The sequence below is a fragment of the Artemia franciscana genome, chromosome 17, assembly GCF_032884065.1.
Source record: "Artemia franciscana chromosome 17, ASM3288406v1, whole genome shotgun sequence".
Taxonomy (NCBI): Eukaryota; Metazoa; Arthropoda; class Branchiopoda; order Anostraca; family Artemiidae; genus Artemia; species Artemia franciscana.
Window position 1 is genome coordinate 15226647 of NC_088879.1, and position 26536 is coordinate 15253182.

Genomic DNA, 26536 nt, shown 5'->3' on the forward strand with positions numbered 1-26536 from the left:
ACAATATGGCTGGTACTTGGCACCCTCAGGCAGAATCTATCATTCCTAAGGCTTCTTCGAGATATTTTCATGATAAAACCCATGCTTTAGATCCATCGTTACGTGTTTTCTCAAGCTACCCACAACTTGATGCCCTTCCATGGCAATTCACACCACCGTGGCACATTATGGCTGGCAAACGGAATCCTCTAGTATTAACTATCATTTCTGAGGTATTTTTAGAATATTTTCATGATAAAAAGCCTGCTTTAAATCTATTGGCTCGTGTTTTCGTAAGCCACCCCAACGTGATGACCTCCAAGGCCATTCTGAGACTGTGCTTCTCTGTGACTGGCCTATGGCTCTGCTCTTGTGTGCACTATCATACGTAAAGCATCTTCAGATACTTTCACAATAAAAATTAGAAGTGGAATTGCTTTGTTCCTTTTCTCCTTCATATGTCTCAAACAAAGTTGAGAGACTTTTTTCCAAAAACAGCAACACCAAAGCGGAAATGCTTTTGTTTCTTTTCCTCATTCTTCTGTGTCAACCAGGGTCGTATGACTTTTTCCCAAAAAATACCAATATCAAAGAGGAATTGCTCTGTTTTTCTCATTTTTATATTTCAAGCGCGGTTGTTTGACTTTTTCACAAAACTAGCAATGCTAAAGCCGAATTATTTTGCTTCTTTTCTCGTTCCTTTGTTTCAATGAGGGTTTTTTTTTTACTTTTTTCCAGAAATTATTAATACCAAACTGGAATTGCTATTGTTTCTTTTCTAATTCTTACATTCTGACCAGAGTTGTTCAATTTTTTCCAAAAATAGCAATACTAAAATGGAATTTGTTTTGTTTCTTTTCTCGTTCTTATGTTCCGACCAGGCTTGTTGGACTTTTCCCCCGGAAGTAGCAATATCAAAGCAGGGACACAAACATACACAAACAAACACACAAGCACACACACAAACAAGCACACACACACACACACACACACACACACAAACACACACACATACACATACACACACACACTCATACACAGGAACACGTACACAAAATCACATACACACACACACAGATAGACACACACTCACAAACACAAAAAGACAGACACAGAGACGGGAAAACACGGGCACGGTGAGAGAGAGACAAAAGCGCACACAGAGTCGGACACACAAACAAAACGACAGACGTCGTGTCTGTGTATCTCACTATTTGTTTGCTTGTCTCTTTGTCTGTTTTAGTGTGTTTGTTTGTCTGACTGAATAGAACACCACTTTAATCAGAATGATTAAAACATCCTGAATTAAACCTTCGGGACACCCTACTAAGTGTGGACCCGGTACAAATTACAGGCTAACCTTGCAGTGAGTGTCAGGGGGGTAAAGAGACAGTGTTGCCATACTGTTCATTTCAATTTCTGTAACTTTTAGGTTTCATTTGTGCATATATAGTAATTCATTTGTTCTAAATTTGACTTTAAGCTTATACTGTGAAACTAAAATTTTTCACATATATATATATATATATATATATATATATATACTAGCTGTTGGGGTGGCGCTTCGCGCCACCCCAACACCTAGTTGGTGGGGGCGCTTCGCGCCCCCCCCAAGCCCCCCCGCGCGCGTAAGTCGTTACGCGCCATAATAGTTACGCGCCATTGTAGTTGTGTCCCTATGTCCCACCTGTGAATATAGATATATATATATATATATGGTTTTAACTACGTAAAACTTGCGAATATACAACATTCTTTGCTGTCCCATTGTCTTTGCATATAAATAGATTGTCAGGTTATCCCCCTGTTTCCCCCGGTGTCCCCGTTGTAGTTGTGTCCCTGTGTCCCGGTCGTCATTTATATTCCCTGTGTCCCGGGTCCCGGTCATCATTTGTATCCCGGTGTCCCGGTCTGTATATACATTCGTTTTTTAGTTTTGTTTCTCTCCTTTATTTTTTTCCTTTTTTTTTCTTTTTTAGCTTATTTAGATTTTTAGATTTTTTAGTTTTTTTTATTAGTTTTTAGTTTTTATTTCTTTTTAGTTTTTTTGTCCCGGTCGTCATTTATATCCCCCTGTTTCCCCCGGTGTCCCCGTTGTAGTTGTGTCCCTGTGTCCCGGTCGTTATTTATATTCCCTGTGTCCCGGTCGTCATTTGTATCCCGGTGTACCGGTCTGTATATACATTCGTTTTTTAGTTTTGTTTTTCTCCTTTATTTTTTTCCTTTTTTTTTCTTTTTTAGTTTATTTAGATTTTTAGATTTTTTAGTTTTTTTATTAGTTTTTAGTTTTTTTTTCTTTTTAGTTTTTTTGTAGTTTTTACCTTCTTTTTAGTTTTGTTAATTTTTTTTTTTACTTGTGTCCTGGTCGTCATTTATACTCCCTGTGTCCCGGTGCTTTGTTGATTGCTAATCGAACATTCCTTTTGTCCTGGTCGCTTTCTCTTTGAGTGTCGTCATTTATTTTTTTCTTTTTTAGTTCTTTTAGTTTTTACCTTTTTTAGTTTTTTTTTAGTTTTTAGTTTTTTTAGTTTTTTACCTTTTTTTAGTTTTTTTAGTTTTTTAGCTTTTTTATTTTTTTTATTAGTTTTTAGTTTTTTTGTAGTTTTTGCCTTTTTTTTTAGTTTTTTGTCCTGGTCGCTTTCTCTTTGAGTGTCGTCATTTATTAGTTTTTTCCTTTTTTTTTTAGTTTTTTATTGGTTTTTACCTTTATTTTAGCTTATTTTTCAGTTTTTTCCTTTTTTTTAGTTTTTTTTTATTTTTTATTTTTTTAGTTTTTTACCTTTTTTTAGTTTTTTTAGTTTTTTTAGTTTTTTAGCTTTTTTACTTTTTTTATTAGTTTTTAGTTTTTTTTTGTAGTTTTTGCCTTTTTTTAGTTTTTTCAGTTTTTTTTTTAGTTTTTTATTGGTTTTTACCTTTATAGTTTTTTTAGTTTTTTAGCTTTTTTATTTTTTTATTAGTTTTTAGTTTTTTTTGTAGTTTTTGCCTTTTTTTAGTTTTTTCAGTTTTGACGTCACCTAATCCAGTTTTTTCAGGTGACGTCACCTGACACATCCATCCACACATCCATCCACACATCCACAGACAGACAACTTATTTTTATATATATAGATATATATATATATATATATATATATATATATATATATATACTAGCTGTTGGGGTGGCGCTTCGCGCCACCCCAACACCTAGTTGGTGGGGGCGCTTCGCGCCCCCCCCAAGCCCCCCCGCGCGCGTAAGTCGTTACGCGCCATAATAGTTACGCGCCATTGTAGTTGTGTCCCTATGTCCCACCTGTGAATATAGATAGATATATATATATGGTTTTAACTACGTAAAACTTGCGAATATACAACATTCTTTGCTGTCCCATTGTCTTTGCATATAAATAGATTGTCAGGTTTACCGACTCTTGAACATGCAACATATAATGGTCCATGGGAAAACAATCTGTATTCAGATCTATACCTCATGATTCTAATGATTGCCCTTGAGCTTTGTTGATGGTGATTGCTAATCGACCATTCCCTGTCCCGGTGTCCCGGTCGTCATTTACATCCCCCTGTTTCCCCCGGTGTCCCCGTTGTAGTTGTGTCCCTGTGTCCCGGTCGTCATTTATATTCCCTGTGTCCCGGGTCCCGGTCGTCATTTGTATCCCGGTGTCCCGGTCTGTATATACATTCGTTTTTTAGTTTTGTTTTTCTCCTTTATTTTTTTCCTTTTTTTTTCTTTTTTAGCTTATTTAGATTTTTAGATTTTTTAGTTTTTTTATTAGTTTTTAGCTTTTTTTTCTTTTTAGTTTTTTTGTCCCGGTCGTCATTTATATCCCCCTGTTTCCCCCGGTGTCCCCGTTGTAGTTGTGTCCCTGTGTCCCGGTCGTCATTTATATTCCCTGTGTCCCGGTCGTCATTTGTATCCCGGTGTACCGGTCTGTATATACATTCGTTTTTTAGTTTTGTTTTTCTCCTTTATTTTTTTCCTTTTTTTTTCTTTTTTTTATACTCCCTGTGTCCCGGTGCTTTGTTGATTGCTAATCGAACATTCCTTTTGTCCTGGTCGCTTTCTCTTTGAGTGTCGTCATTTATTTTTTTCTTTTTTAGTTCTTTTAGTTTTTACCTTTTTTAGTTTTTTTTAGTTTTTAGTTTTTTTAGTTTTTTACCTTTTTTTAGTTTTTTTAGTTTTTTTAGTTTTTTAGCTTTTTTATTTTTTTTATTAGTTTTTAGTTTTTTTGTAGTTTTTCCCTTTTTTTTAGTTTTTTTAGTTTTTTAGCTTTTTTATTAGTTTTTAGTTTTTTTTGTAGTTTTTGCCTTTTTTTAGTTTTTTTTAGTTTTTTAGCTTTTTTATTTTTTTTATTAGTTTTTAGTTTTTTTTTGTAGTTTTTGCCTTTTTTTCTCTTTGAGTGTCGTCATTTATTAGTTTTTGCCTTTTTTTCTCTTTGAGTGTCGTCATTTATTAGTTTTTTCCTTTTTTTTTTTAGTTTTTTATTGGTTTTTACCTTTATTTTAGCTTATTTTTCAGTTTTTTCCTTTTTTTTAGTTTTTTTTTATTTTTTATTTTTTTTAGTTTTTTACCTTTTTTTAGTTTTTTTAGTTTTTTTAGTTTTTTAGCTTTTTTACTTTTTTTATTAGTTTTTAGTTTTTTTTTGTAGTTTTTGCCTTTTTTTAGTTTTTTCAGTTTTTTTTTAGTTTTTTTTTGTAGTTTTTGCCTTTTTTTAGTTTTTTTAGTTTTTTAGCTTTTTTATTTTTTTTATTAGTTTTTAGTTTTTTTTGTAGTTTTTGCCTTTTTTAGTTTTTTCAGTTTTGACGTCACCTGATCCAGTTTTTTCAGGTGACGTCACCTGACACATCCATCCACACATCCATCCACAACTTATTTTTATATATATAGATATATATATATATAAAAATAAGTTGTCTGTGGATGGATGGATGGATGGATGTGTGGATGGATGTGTCAGGTGACGTCACCTGAAAAAACTGGATTAGGTGACGTCAAAACTGAAAAAACTAAAAAAAGGCAAAAACTACAAAAAAAACTAAAAACTAATAAAAAAAATAAAAAAGCTAAAAAACTAAAAAAACTATAAAGGTAAAAACCAATAAAAAACTAAAAAAAAAACTGAAAAAACTAAAAAAAGGCAAAAACTACAAAAAAAAACTAAAAACTAATAAAAAAAGTAAAAAAGCTAAAAAACTAAAAAAACTAAAAAAACTAAAAAAAGATAAAAAACTAAAAAAAATAAAAAATAAAAAAAAACTAAAAAAAAGGAAAAAACTGAAAAATAAGCTAAAATAAAGGTAAAAACCAATAAAAAACTAAAAAAAAAAAAGGAAAAAACTAATAAATGACGACACTCAAAGAGAAAGCGACCAGGACAAAAAACTAAAAAAAAAGGCAAAAACTACAAAAAAACTAAAAACTAATAAAAAAAATAAAAAAGCTAAAAAACTAAAAAAACTAAAAAAAGGTAAAAAACTAAAAAAACTAAAAACTAAAAAAAAACTAAAAAAGGTAAAAACTAAAAGAACTAAAAAAGAAAAAAATAAATGACGACACTCAAAGAGAAAGCGACCAGGACAAAAGGAATGTTCGATTAGCAATCAACAAAGCACCGGGACACAGGGAGTATAAATGACGACCAGGACACAAGTAAAAAAAAAAATTAACAAAACTAAAAAGAAGGTAAAAACTACAAAAAAACTAAAAAGAAAAAAAAACTAAAAACTAATAAAAAAACTAAAAAATCTAAAAATCTAAATAAACTAAAAAAGAAAAAAAAAGGAAAAAAATAAAGGAGAAAAACAAAACTAAAAAACGAATGTATATACAGACCGGTACACCGGGATACAAATGACGACCGGGACACAGGGAATATAAATAACGACCGGGACACAGGGACACAACTACAACGGGGACACCGGGGGAAACAGGGGGATATAAATGACGACCGGGACAAAAAAACTAAAAAGAAATAAAAACTAAAAACTAATAAAAAAAACTAAAAAATCTAAAAATCTAAATAAGCTAAAAAAGAAAAAAAAAGGAAAAAAATAAAGGAGAAAAACAAAACTAAAAAACGAATGTATATACAGACCGGGACACCGGGATACAAATGATGACCGGGACCCGGGACACAGGGAATATAAATGACGACCGGGACACAGGGACACAACTACAACGGGGACACCGGGGGAAACAGGGGGATAACCTGACAATCTATTTATATGCAAAGACAATGGGACAGCAAAGAATGTTGTATATTCGCAAGTTTTACGTAGTTAAAACCATATATATATATATATATCTATATTCACAGGTGGGACATAGGGACACAACTACAATGGCGCGTAACTATTATGGCGCGTAACGACTTACGCGCGCGGGGGGGCTTGGGGGGGGCGCGAAGCGCCCCCACCAACTAGGTGTTGGGGTGGCGCGAAGCGCCACCCCAACAGCTAGTATATATATATATATATATATATATGATTCTAATGATTGCCCTTGAGCTTTGTTGATGGTGATTGCTAATCGAACATTCTCTGTGTCCCCATCGTCATTTATATATCCCCCTGTGCCCCCCGGCGTCCCCATTGTAGTTGTGTCCCTGTGTCCTGGTCGTCATTTGTGTCCCGGTGTCCCAGTTTGTAATTTCTCTTTGAGTGTCCCGGTCTATATATACATTTGTTTTTGAATTGGTATATGATGAAATAAATTTATAGTTTTTTTTTTCTTTTTATTTTTTTGGCTTTTTTTAGTTGTTATAGTTTTTTTCTTTTTTCTTTTTAGTTCTTTTTTGTAGTTTTTACCTTTTTATAGTATTTTTATTTTTATCTTTATTTTTTTTAGTTTTCTCCTTTATTTTTCAGTTTTTTTCCTTTTTTAGTTTTTTTTTCTTTTTTAGTTTTGAAATAAATTTTTTGTTTTTTCCTTTTTTCCTTGTAGTTTTTTTTTGTTTTTTACCCTTTTGTTAGCTTTTTTAGTTTTTTTGTTTTTTTTTGTTTTTTCCTTTTTTATTTTTTTTTTATTTTTATTTTTATTTTTTTTAGTTTTCTTTTTCTCCTTTATTTTTCAGTTTTACTCCTTTTTTAGTTTTTTTTTCTTTTTTAGTTTTTAGTTTTTTAGTTTTTTACCTTTTTTAGTTTTTTTAGTTTTTTAGCTTTTTTTATTTTTTTTTAGTTTTTTTTTCTTTTTGGTTTTTTTAGTTTTTACCTTTTTAGTTTTTTTTAGTTTTTTTTTTCTTTTTTAGTTTTTAGTTTTTTACCTTTTTTAGCTTTTTTAGTTTTTTAGTTTTTTCTTTTTAGTTTTTTTTGTAGTTTTTACCGTTTTTTAGTTTTTTTTTCTTTTGTATTAATACTAAAGTCAAGGTTCGAGCCTGGAACCTCTCGAACATAGAACCTGGAACATAACACGTTACCAACTCAGCTACATCGGCTTGAATACTTTCGTTTTTGAATTGGTATATGATGAAATAATTTAGACGTCACATGCGGACAAACATGACGTCACTCGACAGACAGACAGACAGACAGACAACTTATTTTTAAAAATGTATTAAAAATATATATTAAAAAAAAAATTTCATTAAAAAAAAACATACTACAGAATTATCCAGAGTCAAATAACTTTTACATTGTGCTCGTAGAGTTTGATTTGAAATTCCTTCAATTTGACCTGTCTGTCTGAAAATAGGAAGGAATTTCATTTTTTTAAATAGCATAAAAATATTATGCCCATTCTCCAATCCATCAATGAAGGAAAAACTGAAGCTAATGCATACGATACAATGTTGTATCAAAATAACACACCCCCAACAGTGAGCTAACCCCTTACTTGCTGGGTAAAATAAACGTAAGGATATTCTCTTCAAAAAAAGAACGGAAATAAACATTGCCCCCCTGCGCGGGGGCAACTTTACAACCCCCCCAAGCCCCCCTGCGCGCGTAAGTCGTTGCGCGCCATATTAGTTACGCGCCATTGTAGTTGTGTCCCTGTGTCCCATCTGTGAATATAGATATACATATAGGTTTTACTTACGTAAAACTTGCGAATATACAACATTCTTCGCTGTCCCATTGTCTGTGCATATAAATAGATTGTCAGGTTTACCGACTCTTGAACATGCAACATATAATTGTCAGTGGGATAAACAATCCGTATTCAGATCTATACCTCATGATTCTAATGATTGCCCTTGAGCTTTGTTGATGGTGATTGCTATTCGAACATTCTCTGTGTCCCCATCGTCATTTATATATCCCCCTGTGCCCCCCGGCGTCCCCATTGTAGTTGTGTCCCTATGTCCTGGTCGTCATTTGTGTCCCGGTGTCCCAGTTTGTAATTTCTCTTTGAGTGTCCCGGTCTATATATACATTTGTTTTTGAATTGGTATATGATGAAATAAATTTATTGTTTTTTTCTTTTTTTCTTTTTATTTTTTTGGCTTTTTTTAGCTGTTATAGTTTTTTTCTTTTTTCTTTTTAGTTTTTTTTTGTAGTTTTTACCTTTTTATAGTATTTTTATTTTTATTTTTATTTTTTTTAGTTTTCTCCTTTGTTTTTCAGTTTTTTTCCTTTTTTAGTTTTTTTTTTCTTTTTTAGTTTTGAAATAAATTTTTTGTTTTTTCCTTTTTTCCTTGTAGTTTTTTTTTTGTTTTTACCCTTTTTTTAGCTTTTTTAGTTTTTTTCTTTTTTTTTTGTTTTTCCCTTTTTTTATTTTTTTTATTTTTATTTTTATTTTTTTTAGTTTTCTTTTTCTCCTTTATTTTTCAGGTTTTCTCCTTTTTTAGTTTTTTTTCTTTTTTAGTTTTTAGTTTTTTAGTTTTTTACCTTTTTTAGTTTTTTTAGTTTTTTAGCTTTTTTTAGTTTTTTTTTAGTTTTTTTTTCTTTTTGGTTTTTTTAGTTTTTACCTTTTTTAGTTTTTTTTTAGTTTTTTTTTCTTTTTTAGTTTTTATTTTTTTGCCTTTTTTAGCTTTTTTAGTTTTTTAGTTTTTTCTTTTTAGTTTTTTTTTGTAGTTTTTACCGTTTTTTAGTTTTTTTTTCTTTTGTATTAATACTAAAGTCAAGGTTCGAGCCTGGAACCTCTCGAACATAGAACCTGGAACATAACGCGTTACCAACTCAGCTACATCGGCTTGAATACTTTCGTTTTTGAATTGGTATATGATGAAATAATTCAGACGTCACATGCGGACAAACATGACGTCACTCGACAGACAGACAGACAGACAGACAACTTATTTATATATATGTAGATATGTATATATACATATTTGATATTTATATATATATATACATGTTTATATATATAAATATATATATATATATATATATATTTATATATTTATACATATTTATATATATATATATATATATATATATATATATATATATATATATATATATATATATATATATATATATATATATATATATTTATATATATATTAAAAATGTATTAAAAATATATATTAAAAAAAAATTTTCATTAAAAAAAAACATACTACAGAATTATCCAGAGTCAAATAACTTTTACATTGTGCTCGTAGAGTTTGATTTGAAATTCCTCCAATTTGACCTGTCTGTCTGAAAATAGGAAGGAATTTCATTTTTTTAAATAGCATAAAAATATGATGCCCATTCTCCAATCCATCAATGAAGGAAAAACTGAAGCTAATGCATACGATACAATGTTGTATCAAAATAACACACCCCCAACAGTGAGCTAACCCCTTACTTGCTGGGTAAAATAAACGTAAGGATATTCTCTTCAAAAAAAGAACGGAAATAAACAGAATATTAAAATAAATAGATAAATATGTGTGTTGAGCTAATACACTGGATTGAACTCGTAATTGTAATATGACAAACACTTCAATAAACGGAATTTTCACGAAAATAAAAAATAAATGTTTGACTATTTAGGGACTTTATACATGAAATAAATTACGTTTCGAGTTTGATGTTCAGGTTGTAGATGTCAGTCTAAATTACGGACTGGTATTTACTATGCTATAATTTGGCTTAGTAGACGAAATTTTTTAAATAACGAGGAGATTGAGAGGCTTTTGTGGATCTTGTACTTTATCAAGTTTGATGTGCAGGATGTGAGTGTTATTCCAAGCTACTGACTATTATTTGGTATATTATTTGGCATAATGTGCCAAATATTGTAAATAACACGGAGATTAAGTGTGGAGTATTATGCCTTTGACAACATCCCGTTAGATTACTGTGTATTACTTTATATTTAAAAATTTGATATTAATCAATAGCTTGCAGTCGATACCATTTTGCTGCAAGCTACTCGCCATTGTAGCTCAGTGGTAGAGCACTGGTCTCGTAAACCAGGGGTCCTGAGTTCAATCCTCAGCAGAGGCACACTTAATTAGTGGCAGAATTCATTTTTAAACAATATGCTCAGAGACAAATAATTATATTTGCACAGAGAAGCTGTTTGGCGGAAACACTGTTATTGGTCTCAAAACTTACATATAGCTTTAGATTTAAGCTTGTTGCTGATTCTTGATCTCTTTAAGGCCAAATTTGATTTTAATTGGAACGATTCAATCTTTTAAGAGCTTTTCAACGAGATTACTCTAAAAGTATAGGTGAATTAAAGAAAAAAGCTTTTCAACGAGATTACTCTAAAAGTATAGGAGAATTAAAGAAAACAAAGTGAAATCATTTACAAAAAAAGCATAAAAAATATTTTCTACAGAGCCGATTTTACATAAAAAGTAAGAAAGAGGGAGGTATATGCTGCTGGAGAGAGGGGGGAATATGGCCATGGGCATCCTAAAGCTTGAAAAGAATCAGGTATATTTAGTTTCGTAGATTGTAAAGCTAAAGTATCACAGTAGTTGGATCTTTCTCTAAATAATTTCTGAAAATTGCCTTAAAAGCAAAAATTCATGGACATGCAAAAAACAAAATTTTTTATTTAAAAGATGCGTTTGCTTCACTAAGGTTAAGCCTTTGTTGTCTTAGTACTTACTCAGATGCTTCAAAAGCATGTTCTTTAATGGTTGCCATAACATCAGAAAAGAGAATTTTTGAGGTGAGGGTATTGCCATGGCACACCACAGGTCCATCAGGTCCATCCCAACAGTCCACTAAAACGATAAATGAACAGATTAATATTCAATAGGTTGAGTCAATTATAGTTCTAGACAATTATAGTGGCTATAATAGTTCTAGTTAAAGAAATTAAAAACTTATAGGAATAGAAACTGGTGCTAGTTTTGAAAAGAAAAAACACGAGCGTCCCCTAACTTTCGACAATTTTATTGCTTATTTTTTCCAAACCTATACAGCTGCATTCTTTAAAAACCTTTTTGCTTACTGACTAATGATTTGCTTTGTGCAGGTACCGATCTTCTGATTTGATGCCTTTGGCAGGGAGTAAAATGCGCGGTTGGGGGCAAATCATCTGACGCTTCCTGTGTTTTCTCTAATATTTCTCCATGTATCCGAGATTAGCTGGGTCAAATCTAGTTGAGCTTACAAAGTCACAACACTGACCTCTTTTAAAACCAAACAACTAGTGATGCCAGGACTCAAACCCCTGACATCAGGATTTCATGTCTGCTGTATACTTGTTTTTAAAAATATTTTAAGTTCTGACTTTTTTTATTCAATTGTTTCTTCTGCTTGGTTAGACTTCAATTCAAAAGGTTATTTTGTTTTTTTTGTATTTTTTTAGCACTGGGAACGGCTTAGTGATTTTTAACTATTTTTATTAAATATGTTATTTTTAAAATATTATTTATTATTCATTTTTTCTCGCTTTTCTTAAAGTCACCTAGGCCGCTTAACCTGCCAAAATTTTTCCAAGCTGACATAGGCCTATCTTGTGCAGAGTGGGTTTTGACTTGAGATGATGCTCGAGAACAAGAAAATACCGATTATTTATTTACAGAGGAATATCAGCTTTAATCCTATAAAATAGGCATATCACATAGGCATAGGAATAATATAGGTTATAACATAGGCAAAATATAAGCATATTCACCATATGAAATATCCAATTTTCTTTGAAGTCTCTTTAATGAACTCACCAGACGCTACACTGTCATTCAGTCAAGTAGTCTATAATCCCTATCTTCCCATGTTAAATCGCCGAATATCCAATTCCTAAGTTTCCCATTCTCTTTGGGTGTAATTATAGCGGGATAAAATGTTAAATCTTAAACCTTTGTTTTGTCAAGGAATTATAAAAAAAACATCAGAAACTAAAAAGAAAAAAAAATAATTTTTTTCAAATGAAAGTAAGGAACAACATTAGATTCAGATTCATTTATTCAAATTTCATATCCATCAAAATCTTCCACTTGCCCAAATTAAATCTTAAATGAACAGAAATTATTACGTATATTAGAGGGGTTGCTCTTCTTTGACACCTCGCTCTTTACGCTAAAGTTTTTTGTAGTTTCAAAAAAGCTTTTTATTGTCCGAATTAAACGCGCATAGTGCTTCAGGAGTCGTTCTTAAACAACTGAGGCAGAATTCAAACTTTAGCGCAAAGGGTGAGGTGTTGAGCAGGAGCAACCTCCCTTATATACGTAATAATTTTTATTCGTATTAAGTTTCAATGTTGCTCTTAACTTTCAATTGATTGTTTTTATTTAATTTCTGATCATTTTCAAAATAAAGCCAGGAAATCTGACTACACCTCCATGGAAAAATCCATCCTCCCCGCGGATCGATTCTGTAGACAGTTTAATCCTGGCGAAAATTTACCCTGGACAGGTACCCTTAACATATCCAAACATAAAACTGAGTCGGCAAAGAGGAAAAATGATATAAGAAAAATTTATATAGGAATTCTGGCAAATTTCCCTAGTATAAAATTTCCCCTGAAAAATTTATCCCTTGGAAACTTCCGTCCCTATGGAAAATTATCCCTCCAGCAGAGAATTCCCCCCCACACGCCCAAAAATATTTGTATACTTCCTATAACAAATATTATAGGTAAACAATAGGAAAATTTTGTAACTTAAAGACCTCTCCCCAAAGCGGTGTGGGGGACCATGATATCTCTAAAAGCATAGTTATTCAGTCTTTCAACTATAATGAACAAAGTAGCTATCTCAAAATTTTTATCGGACGGTTTTGAGAAAAAGGGAATGTAAGAGGAGGCCTAGTATTCCTTCAATATTTTTATTCACTTAAAAAGGGAACTAGAACTTTTAATATCCGTTCGAATAAGCCCTATTCCGATATTCTAAAATCTTTGGGTTCATAGGATCACCCCGGGAAAAAAGAACAAACACACAAACCAGTAAACACGCTTCTATCGTCTTTCTTCTGGCAAAAAAAAAATACAAATTCCACATTTTTGCAGATAGGAGCTTGAAACCTCTGTAGTAGGGTTCTATACCTTATAGGGTGTGTTCTCCCTTTTTTTGGAAATTATCAGGCAAATTTTCTCAGGCTCAAAGTCATTGATGAGTAAGACTAAACTAAACGAAACTTATGTACTTATAATCAGCATAATAGGCTAAGCTAATTTTTTTATTTATCTATTGTTATCATCATTCTATTTTTAGAGTTTCGGTTACTATTGAGCCAGGTCGCTCCTTACATACAGTTTGTCCACGATATGTTTGATCAACTAATATATGGTCTATTCTAACGTTCTATTGAAACGCATAAACACAGTACTATTTACTCTACAAAAAAATGTCTTTATTAAGGATTAAGTAAACAGCTTCTATCAATCCTTCACGGTCAGCACCAATATTACAGATGTAGTTTCAAAATATTTCTGGGAATGAAAGACGAAAAGAGACTCATTTCTCCCTCCCCTCCCCCAAATTTTCAACTTGTTATTTGGGCGCAAAAACACTTTTTGAGGTTCCAAGAATTTCCCCCCCCCACCAACACAAAGATCTACGACCGATTCTCTATAATGGTTGTTACGCAATTATACACCACCGTCCATAGTGTTGTCAAGCCTCCAATAATTGAACATGCCAAACGAAGCTTTAAATAAATGTCTTCATTAAATATTTGATTTGTATAGACTACCTGCATCTTTAGGAATGAATTTGCCACCGCGTGGCAGGACTCTCTGAAACTGGAAAGCTCAATATATAGATTTGTGATAATTTAAATTGGCTGATCATATCAGAAACTTCCTTTGGTGGTTTTTTGCCACTCTATGAGCCAAAATGGCTGTTTTATGTTACAAATTGAAAGAATATTCTTTTTCAGTACCATAATCATTTCCGCTACACAAAAGGGTCAGTGGAACTTAAAACCAGGATGTGACCAAGATGGGCCAAGAATTGCACTAAGTATTCATGCTGGAGGTCAAAGAGACTCCTTGCTTTTCGGTTCTAAGTCAGCTTAGGCATTTCATGCAAGTTTTATTTTTAATGAGAAGCTTTCTTGACGTTCTAGGACCATTAGAGTAGTGTGCTATTAATGCTGTCTAGCGCTGCCATAGGGGGAATACTAGGAACCATGAGTAGTCACGAACCCCTCAGGACTTTTTCTTTTTTCAATATTTTTCTTCAAGGCCTTCTTCAAGACACAGGTACTATGGTTATTACGTCACAGTCTTAACAGATATCATTGTTTACTAGTGCAAACTTCAATTAGGGCTACGCAGGGATCAACAAATGATAGCAGGCCCTCCCTAAGGTAATTTCCTAAGACGCTGGTCAAGTGTAAAACCCCTGCATGTACAAAAATTGACCTTAGTACCCCTTCAAGACGTTGTTTTAATGTTTACTTATGTAGATGACGAAGTTTTGTGAGTCAGCGACACTTGTTTCGGTAGGTCTTATGCAAGACTTGTTTCGGTCCAAGAACCCTTTATAATCCGACAACAAAGAGTTTCCTGTTACATGCCTTAGGCAATATTTTTTGATTCTCTTATCTGGTAGAAGACCGGGTAAGTCTTTTGTTTCTTCAAGGTATAAAATGTGAATACAAGCGTAGAGAGTCAACAGTACAGTTTTCAAGATGAATAATGGAACAACAAACTTTAAAAAGCATATGATTCGAGAATACCTAACGGTAAAATTTAGTTTCTGAGTACATTAAGGGGTGGAGGTGACCCCCCTCCAAAAAATTGTATTATACTTAAAATGAAGCTGATTCAATTTAAACCCTTGACCCCTATCCCACGTTTCATTTCATAGTTCTATGGGGAAGAAAATAATCACATTTCAACATGTCAAGATATGCTTTACTGTAAACGTTACATTACTGCTATGTCAGATGCCAGATACATCCGAAAAATGAATATAGAGGCATTTGGGTTAAACATAATTACCGTGAATAGCGCGAACCATCAAAACCTTGTAATTGAACAAAAGGATGGCTTTCATAAATCCTATTATAGTGCGAGGGTTTTTTACCAAATACATTTTAGCAAAGATTTTCAGTTAGCTTAAATATTTAATGAAATCAGTTTCTTATATATATGTTAAATGAGTGAACTTGGGAATGTTCTTTTGATGGTAAATATAGATAGTTAAACGGGCGTCTTTTGGAATATAATCATGATTTGTAATATTGTGTTAGGCCCCCCCCCCAATAAGGGATTTCCCACATAAAGAAGACCCATCTTCTTAAAGTTTAAATGCATTTTAAGGTCAAGGGCTACGGAACATGAGGTGAAAGGGGAGCAACGGCGATGAGTTATTAGCGACAAATTTAAGGGGAACTATGAAACTATATGAAAACTATGAAACTATACAATACAATTTAATACAATACAATACAATACAATGTAATACAATTGAAACTATGTTTTTTAAGGATCCATTATTTAGACTATTAAAACATTTTAATTTTTATTTCTGGAAAATCAGAGACAAGAAGGGGTTCCTTACCCTAAGAAATCCAGAGTATGCGATGGATATGCAAGGGCAATCATGGAAGGTGAAAATATGAAGCCTTCATGACCTGGTTCCAGCATGCCAAGCGTGGAGTCTAGGTCTACACTGGTTACTGTTCAAATGGATGACATTAATGGCACCCCTCTCGTAAGCAAAATTGCAGTTATTGACAGTCATAATGAAACACCACCCTTGCTATTTTTCAAAAAAGAACGAGAAGTTCAACGGGTTATTATGGGAGAACAATGTCTTAGTGACAAAAACTTGACACTTTAATTTTAGGTATGGCGGAATACAGACAAATTAACAATGAATTTACCCCAACAATAGGGTATCGAGGGGGCCCTTGTTCGACGCTACTGCTGGTAACCCTGCCCCCCCCCCCAAAAAAAAAAAAAAGATTTTTCACATCTGCTAAAATAATATTGAGCCAGATTGGGTCATTAAATTACTGGAGACTGATTTGGTGAGGCACTGGCTATTGTGAAAATGGATGAGGTTAATAGCAACCCTCTCGTCAGTAGAATCACAGTTACTGAGAGTCACAACGAAATTTCCCCCTTGATATTTTTCAAAAGAGAGGAGAAGTACAAGGGTTAATTGGCTTTTTCAACTTAAAAAACTAAACCATCCCAAAGAGAAAAATAATTGGGACTGTTGGAGCCCCCCTATTCGATGCTGCTGTTGGGGAGGGGGTTTGGCCCTAAAAAATGGGTTATAAAACATGATTAAAATAATATTTTTTCAGGTTAAAATCATAACTGTTTAATAAAACAAGTTGTAATATTATTTTTAAGGCTCACCTAGCGACATTATCACCAGTCTCAACTCATGTGGTCAACAATCTCTTTGATGGCATGGAGAGTCCTGCCCTGTCACCGCTACCAGCATTCCCTGACAGTCTTTGTGCCCAAATTGAGATATAATAGACCCCAAAGGAGAGTGAATGGGAGGAAGAAATATTATTTTGTCAGTGGAAAAACCTTACTAGTGTAGCTCCCCCTAAAGCTACATTTGATCTAAACACTTTTGTGGCCAATCTCGTTCTTGATGTTGCATTTTTATCTCGGGCACAAGAACAACTTACGCCAACACAATCGATAGACTCCTAAGAGACCAGATATTGGGCACACCCTCCTCCCTTGAGCGCTCACAGTGACCGGGAGAAGGAAGATCAGGGGGATTAGGACAATGTAGAAGCGGTTCATCCCTGGTATTACCAAATTTTATTTGTCAGATTCTGCCTTGCACAATGCATATGTTTCTAGGGCTGTGCATTCCTATGTGGGCAATATTCGAGCTCTATTTGAAAGACAGATTCGGGAATGGGGTGGAAGTGCAGCATTAAAGCGTCCATCTCCTAAAAATTGTTTATTTAAAAGAAAAGTCGGTTGAGGTATGTTCGCATTATATGCAAACTGAAATGCAAACACTTTACCCGGAATTACACAATTTTGAGGGTGCATTGTTGAGTGGGTGGGTAGTATTGTAAGTAAAGCCGATAACTATAATGAGAAGAGGAGTGGGTCAGTTGCGCTATTTATTGAGAATTTGGATAGTAATGTAAGAAAGTTTAATAAGGTTTTGTTTTTAAGATGTGGAATAGGGATATAAAATATAATGCAGATTTAAAGATATGTAAGGGTGGACAGCCCTTCCGTTTCGATACAGGAGTGCAGTGCGTCAAGTACGCATTCCTCATGGCAGCTTAATTACCTCAGCATAGGCATGCTATTAAGGCATTTTTGATGATTCGGCAGCTAATGGGCCTTGAGAGGAGGGCAGTGTTTCCTAAAGTGGATTTTAACTGTTTAAACGGATAATGTCCAGTAAAAGTTAGACGTATAAATATATTTAAGCGAGCGAATGAGCATTAAAAAAGATTGATGTTGTTGTTTTAGGATATTATTCGGAATTTCAGAAGGGGGAACGTAAAGATGAAAAGGGGGTAATATATTCAGTGAGGGATCCAACCACTGAATCCATGAAGCACTGAGTATGGCTTCAATATAAGCCTGCTACAGAGCAAAATTCAATAAGAATTTTTTTAAATTACAGATAAGAGTCAAGTTTTAAGCGGGAGGAGGGGTAATCAACGGGCTCCATTTTATTACTGTCCAGTGTGTCTGTCGAAATTTTGCACAAAACTGAAGTTAAAACGTCACTTGAGGCACTATAAGCGTCACGTGAATCAATCAGTGGAGACGGTTATGCAACAATGCCGACAATGCCATCTAGCGATTCAAAAATTTTCCAAATTCACTATTACAGAGTCTTCTTCTTCTTATGTTTATGAGGTCTGCAGATCAGTATGATGTCCGTTCACCTCTTAGACATTACAGGAAGAACTCCACTGATTATTGAAAGCTTCTGGCAATATTCCTAGAAAAAAATCTGCCGGTTGACAACAAGCAACGTGCTGCTAGTAATAGTGGCGTCTTTTAAGGATTGATATCATCAACCTATAAATAATAGCTTCTAATTTATGTGTCAGGGAGCAATTGATGAGAGCATCAGAAGTTAAGGGGATCTTTAATTGATGGCAGTAATTCCTCAGTCTCCTGGAATCATTATCTCCTGGGATGCTATCAAATAGCACATGTTGAGCGTTTTCCACCACCTGACAGCATTTTCTACATAGTGGGGTGTGGTGGATTCCCCATTTAAAAAGGTCAGCGTAAAGTAAAATCGTTCCAGTTTTTAAATTATAGTAGATCATATTAAAATCCTTAGACTTGAAAGGAGGGTACAAAAATCGCTGGTAAGTAATATTTGTTCTAGCTCTAACAACATCTCTGTAATTCTTTGTTCTCAAATTTCTTGCCGGAGGGATCTCAGCAGCCTTATTTGCCAAATTATCTGCCATTTCATTATATTTGATTTCTTTATGACTAGGAATGTGAAGGAATGAAATACCACATCCCATCGAGAACAGATATCCAATCTTTTGGCGTATATTTTTCAGGTCATCATCATCAGCTTGATAATTTATCTTGTTGAGAAGATGATTTGATGAAAGGGAATCTGACAGGAACAAGACATTTCTTGAAGAGGTCCCAAGCTCACTTAAAGCATCTAATGCAAGTCGAACTGCAAATAATTCAGCCGAAAGTACTGGTGAATTAATTGGAAGGGGGGCAAAAATATTCAGGTCTAGATCAGGGATACAGGCAGCTGCCCCAGCTTTAGAATCTTTAACAGAACCATCAGTGTAAACATGCATATAATTGGAAAATGTGTATTCACATAATTTTTAAAAATTATCCCGACTTCCTTGGCTGAATAGCAGGATTTATTCTTTTTTAGCATACTCATGTGACACTCAGTATGGACCATATCCCATTGTGGGGAATCCACAAAGGGAAAAGTATCCAGCCACTGAGAAGACCACTCTGGAAACTCCTTTACAAAAAGATTCCAGGAAGATGATACCGAAATCATAGAGGGTGTGTTATGAAAGATCTTCTGGTATACATAATGTTGATTACCATATGCTTGTATTCTGGTGAAATATCTTCTTCTCTGAAGCAAAGCTCTTTCTTACAAAGAGGTGATCTCCGACAGGTTTCTCATTTTATTTATTGGAGTATGCTTACGAAATCCCAAAGCAATACGGATTGCGGAATTTTGCAATGACTCCAACATGTTAAAAATCTGTGGCGAGCTATTAGCAAAAATTTGAATACCATATTCCATTTTTGCCCTTATATAAACTTTATAAAAATCTATCATTGTTTTAGGTGATGGACCCCATTTTGAATTAGCGAGTCGTTTAAGTAGGGTCAGTTTCTGGATTATATTCTTCTTGAGTGATTTGACGTGAACATGCCATCTTAGTTTGGAATCAAAAACAATTCCCAATAACTTCACTGAAAATTCATAGTTTATAGTAGAGTTATTCACAACTATATTTTGTATGGTTGGATGTCTCTGTCTGGTAAATAGGATTGCTTTGGTTTTGGAAGTGGAGATAGACAAACCTAATGTTTCTGAGAAGCAAGAGATTATGTGGATATCTTGTTGAAGATCTTTGACTAAATCAGTGACGTTTCTGCCTGATTTCCAGATTACTAGGTCATCTGCATAGAGCCCAAATAATGCATGTTTTAATTGAAACTCAGATATATATAGATTAAACAGTATAGGACTAAGGATGGCTCCCTGGGGTAAGCCTTCTTTAATAGGGTGATTGTGGCTCCTACAATTACCAATTTGGACAACAAATGTTCTATTATTTAGAAAATCATAGATCAGGTTAACTGTGCCAAAAAGAAAGTCAAGATTCATTAATACCTCCAGCAATTTTTGGTGAATGACATTACCACAGGCATCAGCCCAATCAAAAAGTATGGCGATGGTTTGATGCCTTTGGTTAAGTGAGTTGGATGCATCATTTTCAAGGCAAGCAACATTCTCCAGTGATCAGTTCCCTTTTCTGAATCCTGTTTGTTCAGAGGGGGTAGAGATTGTTAACTCCTACAAACCATTCAACCCTATTTAAAATCAGTCGTTCCAGGATTTTTCCTAGTGTTGTTAACATTGAAATTGGCCTGTAGTATTTAAAATTGTTTGAAGGCTGGCCAGGCTTAAGAATGGGATTGACTATAGCTATTTTCCAAGATCTAGGAATTTTGTGATGGGCCCATATATGATTGTAAATGTGCGAAAGTGCATATTTAAATAAATCCGGCGTTTTTGTAATCCAATTTATATGGATATCACCGTGTCCAGGAGTTGATTTTGGATTGCTAAGGTTGATGGCTTGCTTCATCTCTTCAAACAGGAAGGGTTTTTCAAGAGAAAGTTTATGTGAGCAGGATTTTGGCAGAACACAAAAGGGAAGTCGTCTTAGGGACTGTCTTACGATGTCTTTTTTATAATGCTCTGCAAACAGAGTGAAAAGGTGGCGTTATGACTTGAAGATAAACTCACAGACGTGTGCGATCCATCGAAGCCGCATCGTTTTAAGGAACATGAAGCCATTGCGCCCTCTTTCCACATGTACAAGGAGACCGTAGTAATACTTTGCAACTGATAGAGATTTTTGAGACATTGAGTAAATAAGATTGTATGGGCGCAGACATGTTTGCACGTATTAAAACTTCTAACAAGTCAATTTTACACCTGCGAAATACAGCCTATTTAATGAACCTATCACCAGGGGACGAGTTGGTCATTAAAGATAAGAAGATGTTTTGGGTATGCAAGAGGAAAGTTTTTGAGGGCAGTGGGGATATGAAGTCGGCGACCATGATCAGTTAACCAACCCACTTTTATCGGGAAGGAGTAACTTTTTGGGGCCGGCCCATAAATCTTATAATTTAAACATTAAACAGCAGTACTTTCAATTGGTTTACGTAAAGAGTTCGAACTATGATTTGAAATTCACATTATCAGCGTTTGCCCGTTTGTATAGAGGCGGAGTTGTAAATGGTACAGAGTAAGATGGCTCTTTGGCATATAATATCATGCCCAAATTATCTGAGAAGCTGCTAGTCTTAGATATCAAATTAAATAAAAAAAAAAAGTTTTTTTGAAGGAAAGTAAGGAGTGACATTAAAACTTAAAACGAACAGAAATTGCTTCGTATATGAAAGGGGACGCTTCCTCATCAACGCCCCGCTCTTTACGCTAAAGTTTGACTCTTTCTCTTAACTCTGCTTTTTAAAACAGTAAAACAAACTTTAGCATAAAGAGCGGGGCGTTGATGAGGAAGCGTCCCCTTTCATATACGAAGCAATTTCTGTTCGTTTTTAGTTTTAATGTCGCTCCTTACTTTCTTTTAAAAATTTTTTTTTTTATTTAATTTCTGAACGTTTTTGAATCAATGCATGTTTTGATTTTGGCTCTCCGCAGATGAATAATTAAAACGAAATTTGCATTTTTTTTTTTTTGCTAAATGGCTTACTCATAGTTTTGATCGAATGATTCTGAGAAAGAAAGTAGAAGGGGAGGAGGCCTAGTTGCCCTCCGATTTTTTTGTTACTTAAAAAGGCAACTAGAAATTTAATTTTTTTACTAATGTTTTTATTAGTAAAAGATATACGTAACTTACAAATTAGCATACGTAACGAACTTCTGTACTTTCATGTTTTTATTACGTATACGAAGGGGTACACCCCCTCGTCCGTACCTCGCTCTTTACACTAAAGCTTAAATTTTGTCCCAATTTCTTAAGAATGGCCCCTGAATCACAAAAGCCGTAGAATAGATAGTTGAAATTACTAAAAATACTTTAGCTTAAAGAGCGAGGTATTATGAGGAGGTGAGCCCATCATATGCGCAATAATTTCTGTTCGTTTTAACTTTTAATGCTTCTCTTTACTTTCAGTTGAAAAAACTTTTTCATATTTATTTTTTCCTTGTATTTTTTAAATAATGCTAGAAAATCCTGCGCTCCCTTCATGAAAATTTTCTTCCCCCGTGACAAATTCCTCCAAGGAAAGTTCCCACAACATATTCACCTCCTATCAACCCCCCCAACCTAAAAATCCCCCTTAAAACGTCTTTACGCTATCAGATAACCATTACTATACGTAAGCACTGGTCAAAGTTTGTAACTTGTGGCCCCTCCCACGGGGACTGTGGGGGAGTAAGGCGTCCCCGAAGACATAGTTATAAGGTTTTTTTACTACGCTGAATAAAATGGCTATCTCAGAATTTTGATCTGGTGACTTTGGGAAAATAATTAGCGTGGGAGGGGGCCTAGGTAACCTCCAATTTTTTTGGTCACTTAAAAAGGGCACTAGAACTTTTCATTTCCCTGAGAATGAGCCCTCTCGCAAGATTCTAGGACCACTGGGTCAATACGATCACCCCTGGGGGAAAAAACAAACAAACAAATAAACACGCATCCGAGATCTGCCTTCTGGCAAAAAATACAAAATTCCACGTTTTTGTAGATAGGAGCTTGAAAATTCTACAATAGGGTTCTCTGATACGCTGAATCTGATGGTGTGATTTTCGTTAGGATTCTATGACTTTTAGGGGTTGGTTCACCCTATTTTCTAAAATAAGGCAAATTTTCTCAGGCTCTTAACTTTTGATGGGTATAACTGACCTTGATGAAACTTATATATTTTGATGAGTAAGACTAAACTTGATTAAACTTATATATTTAAAATCAGCATTAAAATGCAATTCTTTTGATGTATCTATTGATATCAAAATTCCATTTTTTAGAGTCTTGGTTACTATTGAGCCGGGTCGCCCCTTACTACAGTTCATTACCACGAACTGTTTGATGGAAAAAATAGATATAGTTTTTCCCCGAATCCCTAAGCTAATTAACACAAGTACAGAAAAGAATAATGTTAATTTTTTCTCCCTCCTCAAAGAGTGTTCTTCAGATGATGAAATGTATCATTTATTAAAGCATAAGGGCATATATCCGTATGAGCACTACAGCTTTACCTCGAAGTTTCGTGAAATAAAATTGCTCCCCATCAAAACGTTTTATGATTCATTTCACGATCATCAATGCACCACTGCCGACTATGAGTTCGCTAAGAAAGATTGGGCAAAGGGAGGGTGTAAAAATAGGGATGACTATTGTAAAGTCTACCTGAGAATTGAGGTATTGACTTATTTACCACGGCACTCAAGGCATGCACTTGCCGGTACGATGGTGTTCAGCTAGAAAACCGCAAGCCTACATAACTACTAACATATCTGTGTCACTCGGTAAGACCATTATTTCCAAAAAGTCAATCACAAGCTCAATAGATCTTAATTTGCTTCTTATGTAAAGTAACAAAAAAACAAAAGACGAAAACAACTAAAATGAGCAAAGAACGACAAGCAAACTAACTAAAAATGAAATCTGCAACATAAGATGATAAAACAATGAATTTTTAACGACAAAAAGTATGCCACATTGCCATTCTTAATCCGTGTTCCTGGTGAACATTAAAATGAACTTGTTTTAACGTTATAAGTGAGTTTGTTTTTAATCTCAAATTCGATCAGAATTTAGCCATCTACCCCAGTTATTGTTCCAATATTTAGGGGTTTTCTCGTCAAAAAAGGACATTTGTTAAATTCTTCTGTAAACATTTTAGGCTTTTAATTCTGAAAGTGAGAATATTACTACCATGGATATATTTTGGATACATCACCGACCGAGACACTGGCAATTTGTTCATCTGAAAATCTGATTTATTCTGATGTTCTTATGGAAGAAGACTGAGCCCATTGACATTAAACAGCATTTTCGTTTCGCTTAAATATTGCTTGCGTTTTCTTGGAAGTTACTAACCAAAAGAATGATATCGAGTTTATCAAAGATAATATTTTCTTTTTTCTGAACCAACTCCTTAGGAAAAGAAACGGTAGGAGAATAAAAACAAATAGTAAATAAACAATGTATAATGATTATTTCAATTTGGAGAGCCTTTCTTTGACTGGTTTTTGTTTATTTTCAATGACAGTTGTTTATTTTGTATCCCAAGCTTTAATGGACATTAAACTTTCTCTTAAAACACAGCTAGAGATAAAACCGAAAATCTAGCAAATTGCTTCCTTTTCCATAAAAAAATATAACTTCATGCAGATTTTATCCGTGAATGTCCGAAATCTGGTTGATGTCGACATTTATCGGTGAATGTCCGAAATTTTTGTTTCTCTATTTGGATTCAATTACCTTTGCGAGTCAGCTTTTTCAGTCTTAGGCAAGCTATGATGGTAAATGTTAAAGTTAGATTATGTTAGGTTTTGTTAGTTTATATTAGGTTAGATTAGGTTAAATTTGGCTCTAAATGTCAAATGTGCTGAAAACCTAAGGTAACCCAACCTCACCTAACCAAACCTAATCTAATATAGCCTAACCTTTCATCATAAAACCTTGCATTAAATTGAAAAGTTACTGGCAATGATGACTCAATCCAAGGAAAAAAAGATATTTAAGACGTTTATCGCTGAATGTCGACATTCACCTATTAGCGGACATTCACGGTAACATAGACACAGCAAATGATAAAAATCCAAGTTCTTTTAACTCTTAAGAGATTGTCAGTTTTGGCATATTGCAAGAAAAGATGGTATATATGATGGCAGTACCAGACATTAACATAGCAGGGTTTCTAGGACCTTCACCCCCTTCTTCCATGTTTCAAGGTAAGCGCAAATTTTCCTATAGATTTCAGTATAGTTTACCTAGTTTTTCGGTTGACAGCCTTCAAAATCTTGAATTTAAGAACCTAACTTTAAATATATATATATATATATATATATATATATATATATATATATATATATATATATATATATATATATATATATATATATATATATATATATATATATATATATATATATATATATATATATATATATATATATATATATATATATATATATATATATATATATATATATATATATATATATATATATATATATATATCTATATATATATAAAAATAAGTTGTCTGTCTGTCTGTGGATGGATCAGGTGACGTCACCTGAAAAAACTGGATCAGGTGACGTCAAAACTGAAAAAACTAAAAAAGGCAAAAACTACAAAAAAACTAAAAACTAATAAAAAAAATAAAAAAGCTAAAAAACTAAAAAAACTAAAAAAAGGCAAAAACTACAAAAAAAACTAAAAACTAATAAAAAAAATAAAAAAGCTAAAAAACTAAAAAAACTAAAAAAACTAAAAAAAAGGTAAAAAACGAAAAAAACTAAAAACTAAAAAAAACTAAAAAAAAAGGAAAAAACTGAAAAATAAGCTAAAATAAAGGTAAAAACCAATAAAAAACTAAAAAAAAAACTGAAAAAACTAAAAAAAGGCAAAAACTACAAAAAAAAACTAAAAACTAATAAAAAAAGTAAAAAAGCTAAAAAACTAAAAAAACTAAAAAAACTAAAAAAAGGTAAAAAACTAAAAAAAATAAAAAATAAAAAAAAACTAAAAAAAAGGAAAAAACTGAAAAATAAGCTAAAATAAAGGTAAAAACCAATAAAAAACTAAAAAGAAAAAAAGGAAAAAACTAAAAAAAATTTTCATCTAAAAAACTAAAAAAAACTAAAAAAGGTAAAAACTAAAAGAACTAAAAAAGAAAAAAATAAATGACGAAACTCAAAGAGAAAGCGACCAGGACAAAAGGAATGTTCGATTAGCAATCAACAAAGCACCGGAACACAGGGAGTATAAATGACGACCAGGACATAAGTAAAAAAAAAAAACTATCTATATATATAAAAATAAGTTGTCTGTGGATCTGTGGATCGTGGATCAGGTGACGTCACCTGAAAAAACTGGATCAGGTGACGTCAAAACTGAAAAAACTAAAAAAAGGCAAAAACTACAAAAAAAACTAAAAACTAATAAAAAAAATAAAAAAGCTAAAAAACTAAAAAAACTAAAAAAAGGCAAAAACTACAAAAAAAACTAAAAACTAATAAAAAAGCTAAAAAACTAAAAAAAACTAAAAAAAGGCAAAAACTACAAAAAAAAACTAAAAACTAATAAAAAAATAAAAAAGCTAAAAAACTAAAAAAACTAAAAAAACTAAAAAAAGGTAAAAAACTAAAAAAACTAAAAACTAAAAAAATCTAAAAATCTAAATAAGCTAAAAAAGAAAAAAAAGGAAAAAAATAAAGGAGAAAAACAAAACTAAAAAACGAATGTATATACAGACCGGGACACCGGGATACAAATGACGACCGGGACACAGGGAATATAAATGACGACCGGGACACAGGGA

General features: G+C 33.1%; 1 protein-coding gene and 1 non-coding gene across 2 annotated transcripts in view; one reads left to right on the forward strand and one right to left on the reverse strand.

Moving 5' to 3' along the window:
• LOC136037494 (inactive phospholipase C-like protein 2) overlaps positions 1 to 26536 on the reverse strand; it is a 195616-nt gene that overhangs the window by 62521 nt on the left and 106559 nt on the right. Inside the window, exon 9 of the mRNA XM_065720211.1 lies at positions 10970 to 11087. Within this exon, the coding sequence (XP_065576283.1) occupies positions 10970 to 11087 (118 nt within the window). The remainder of the gene's footprint in view (positions 1 to 10969; positions 11088 to 26536) is intronic.
• Positions 10282 to 10353, forward strand: Trnat-cgu (transfer RNA threonine (anticodon CGU)). Its single transcript has one exon. It is a non-coding gene; the product is annotated as a tRNA-Thr (tRNA).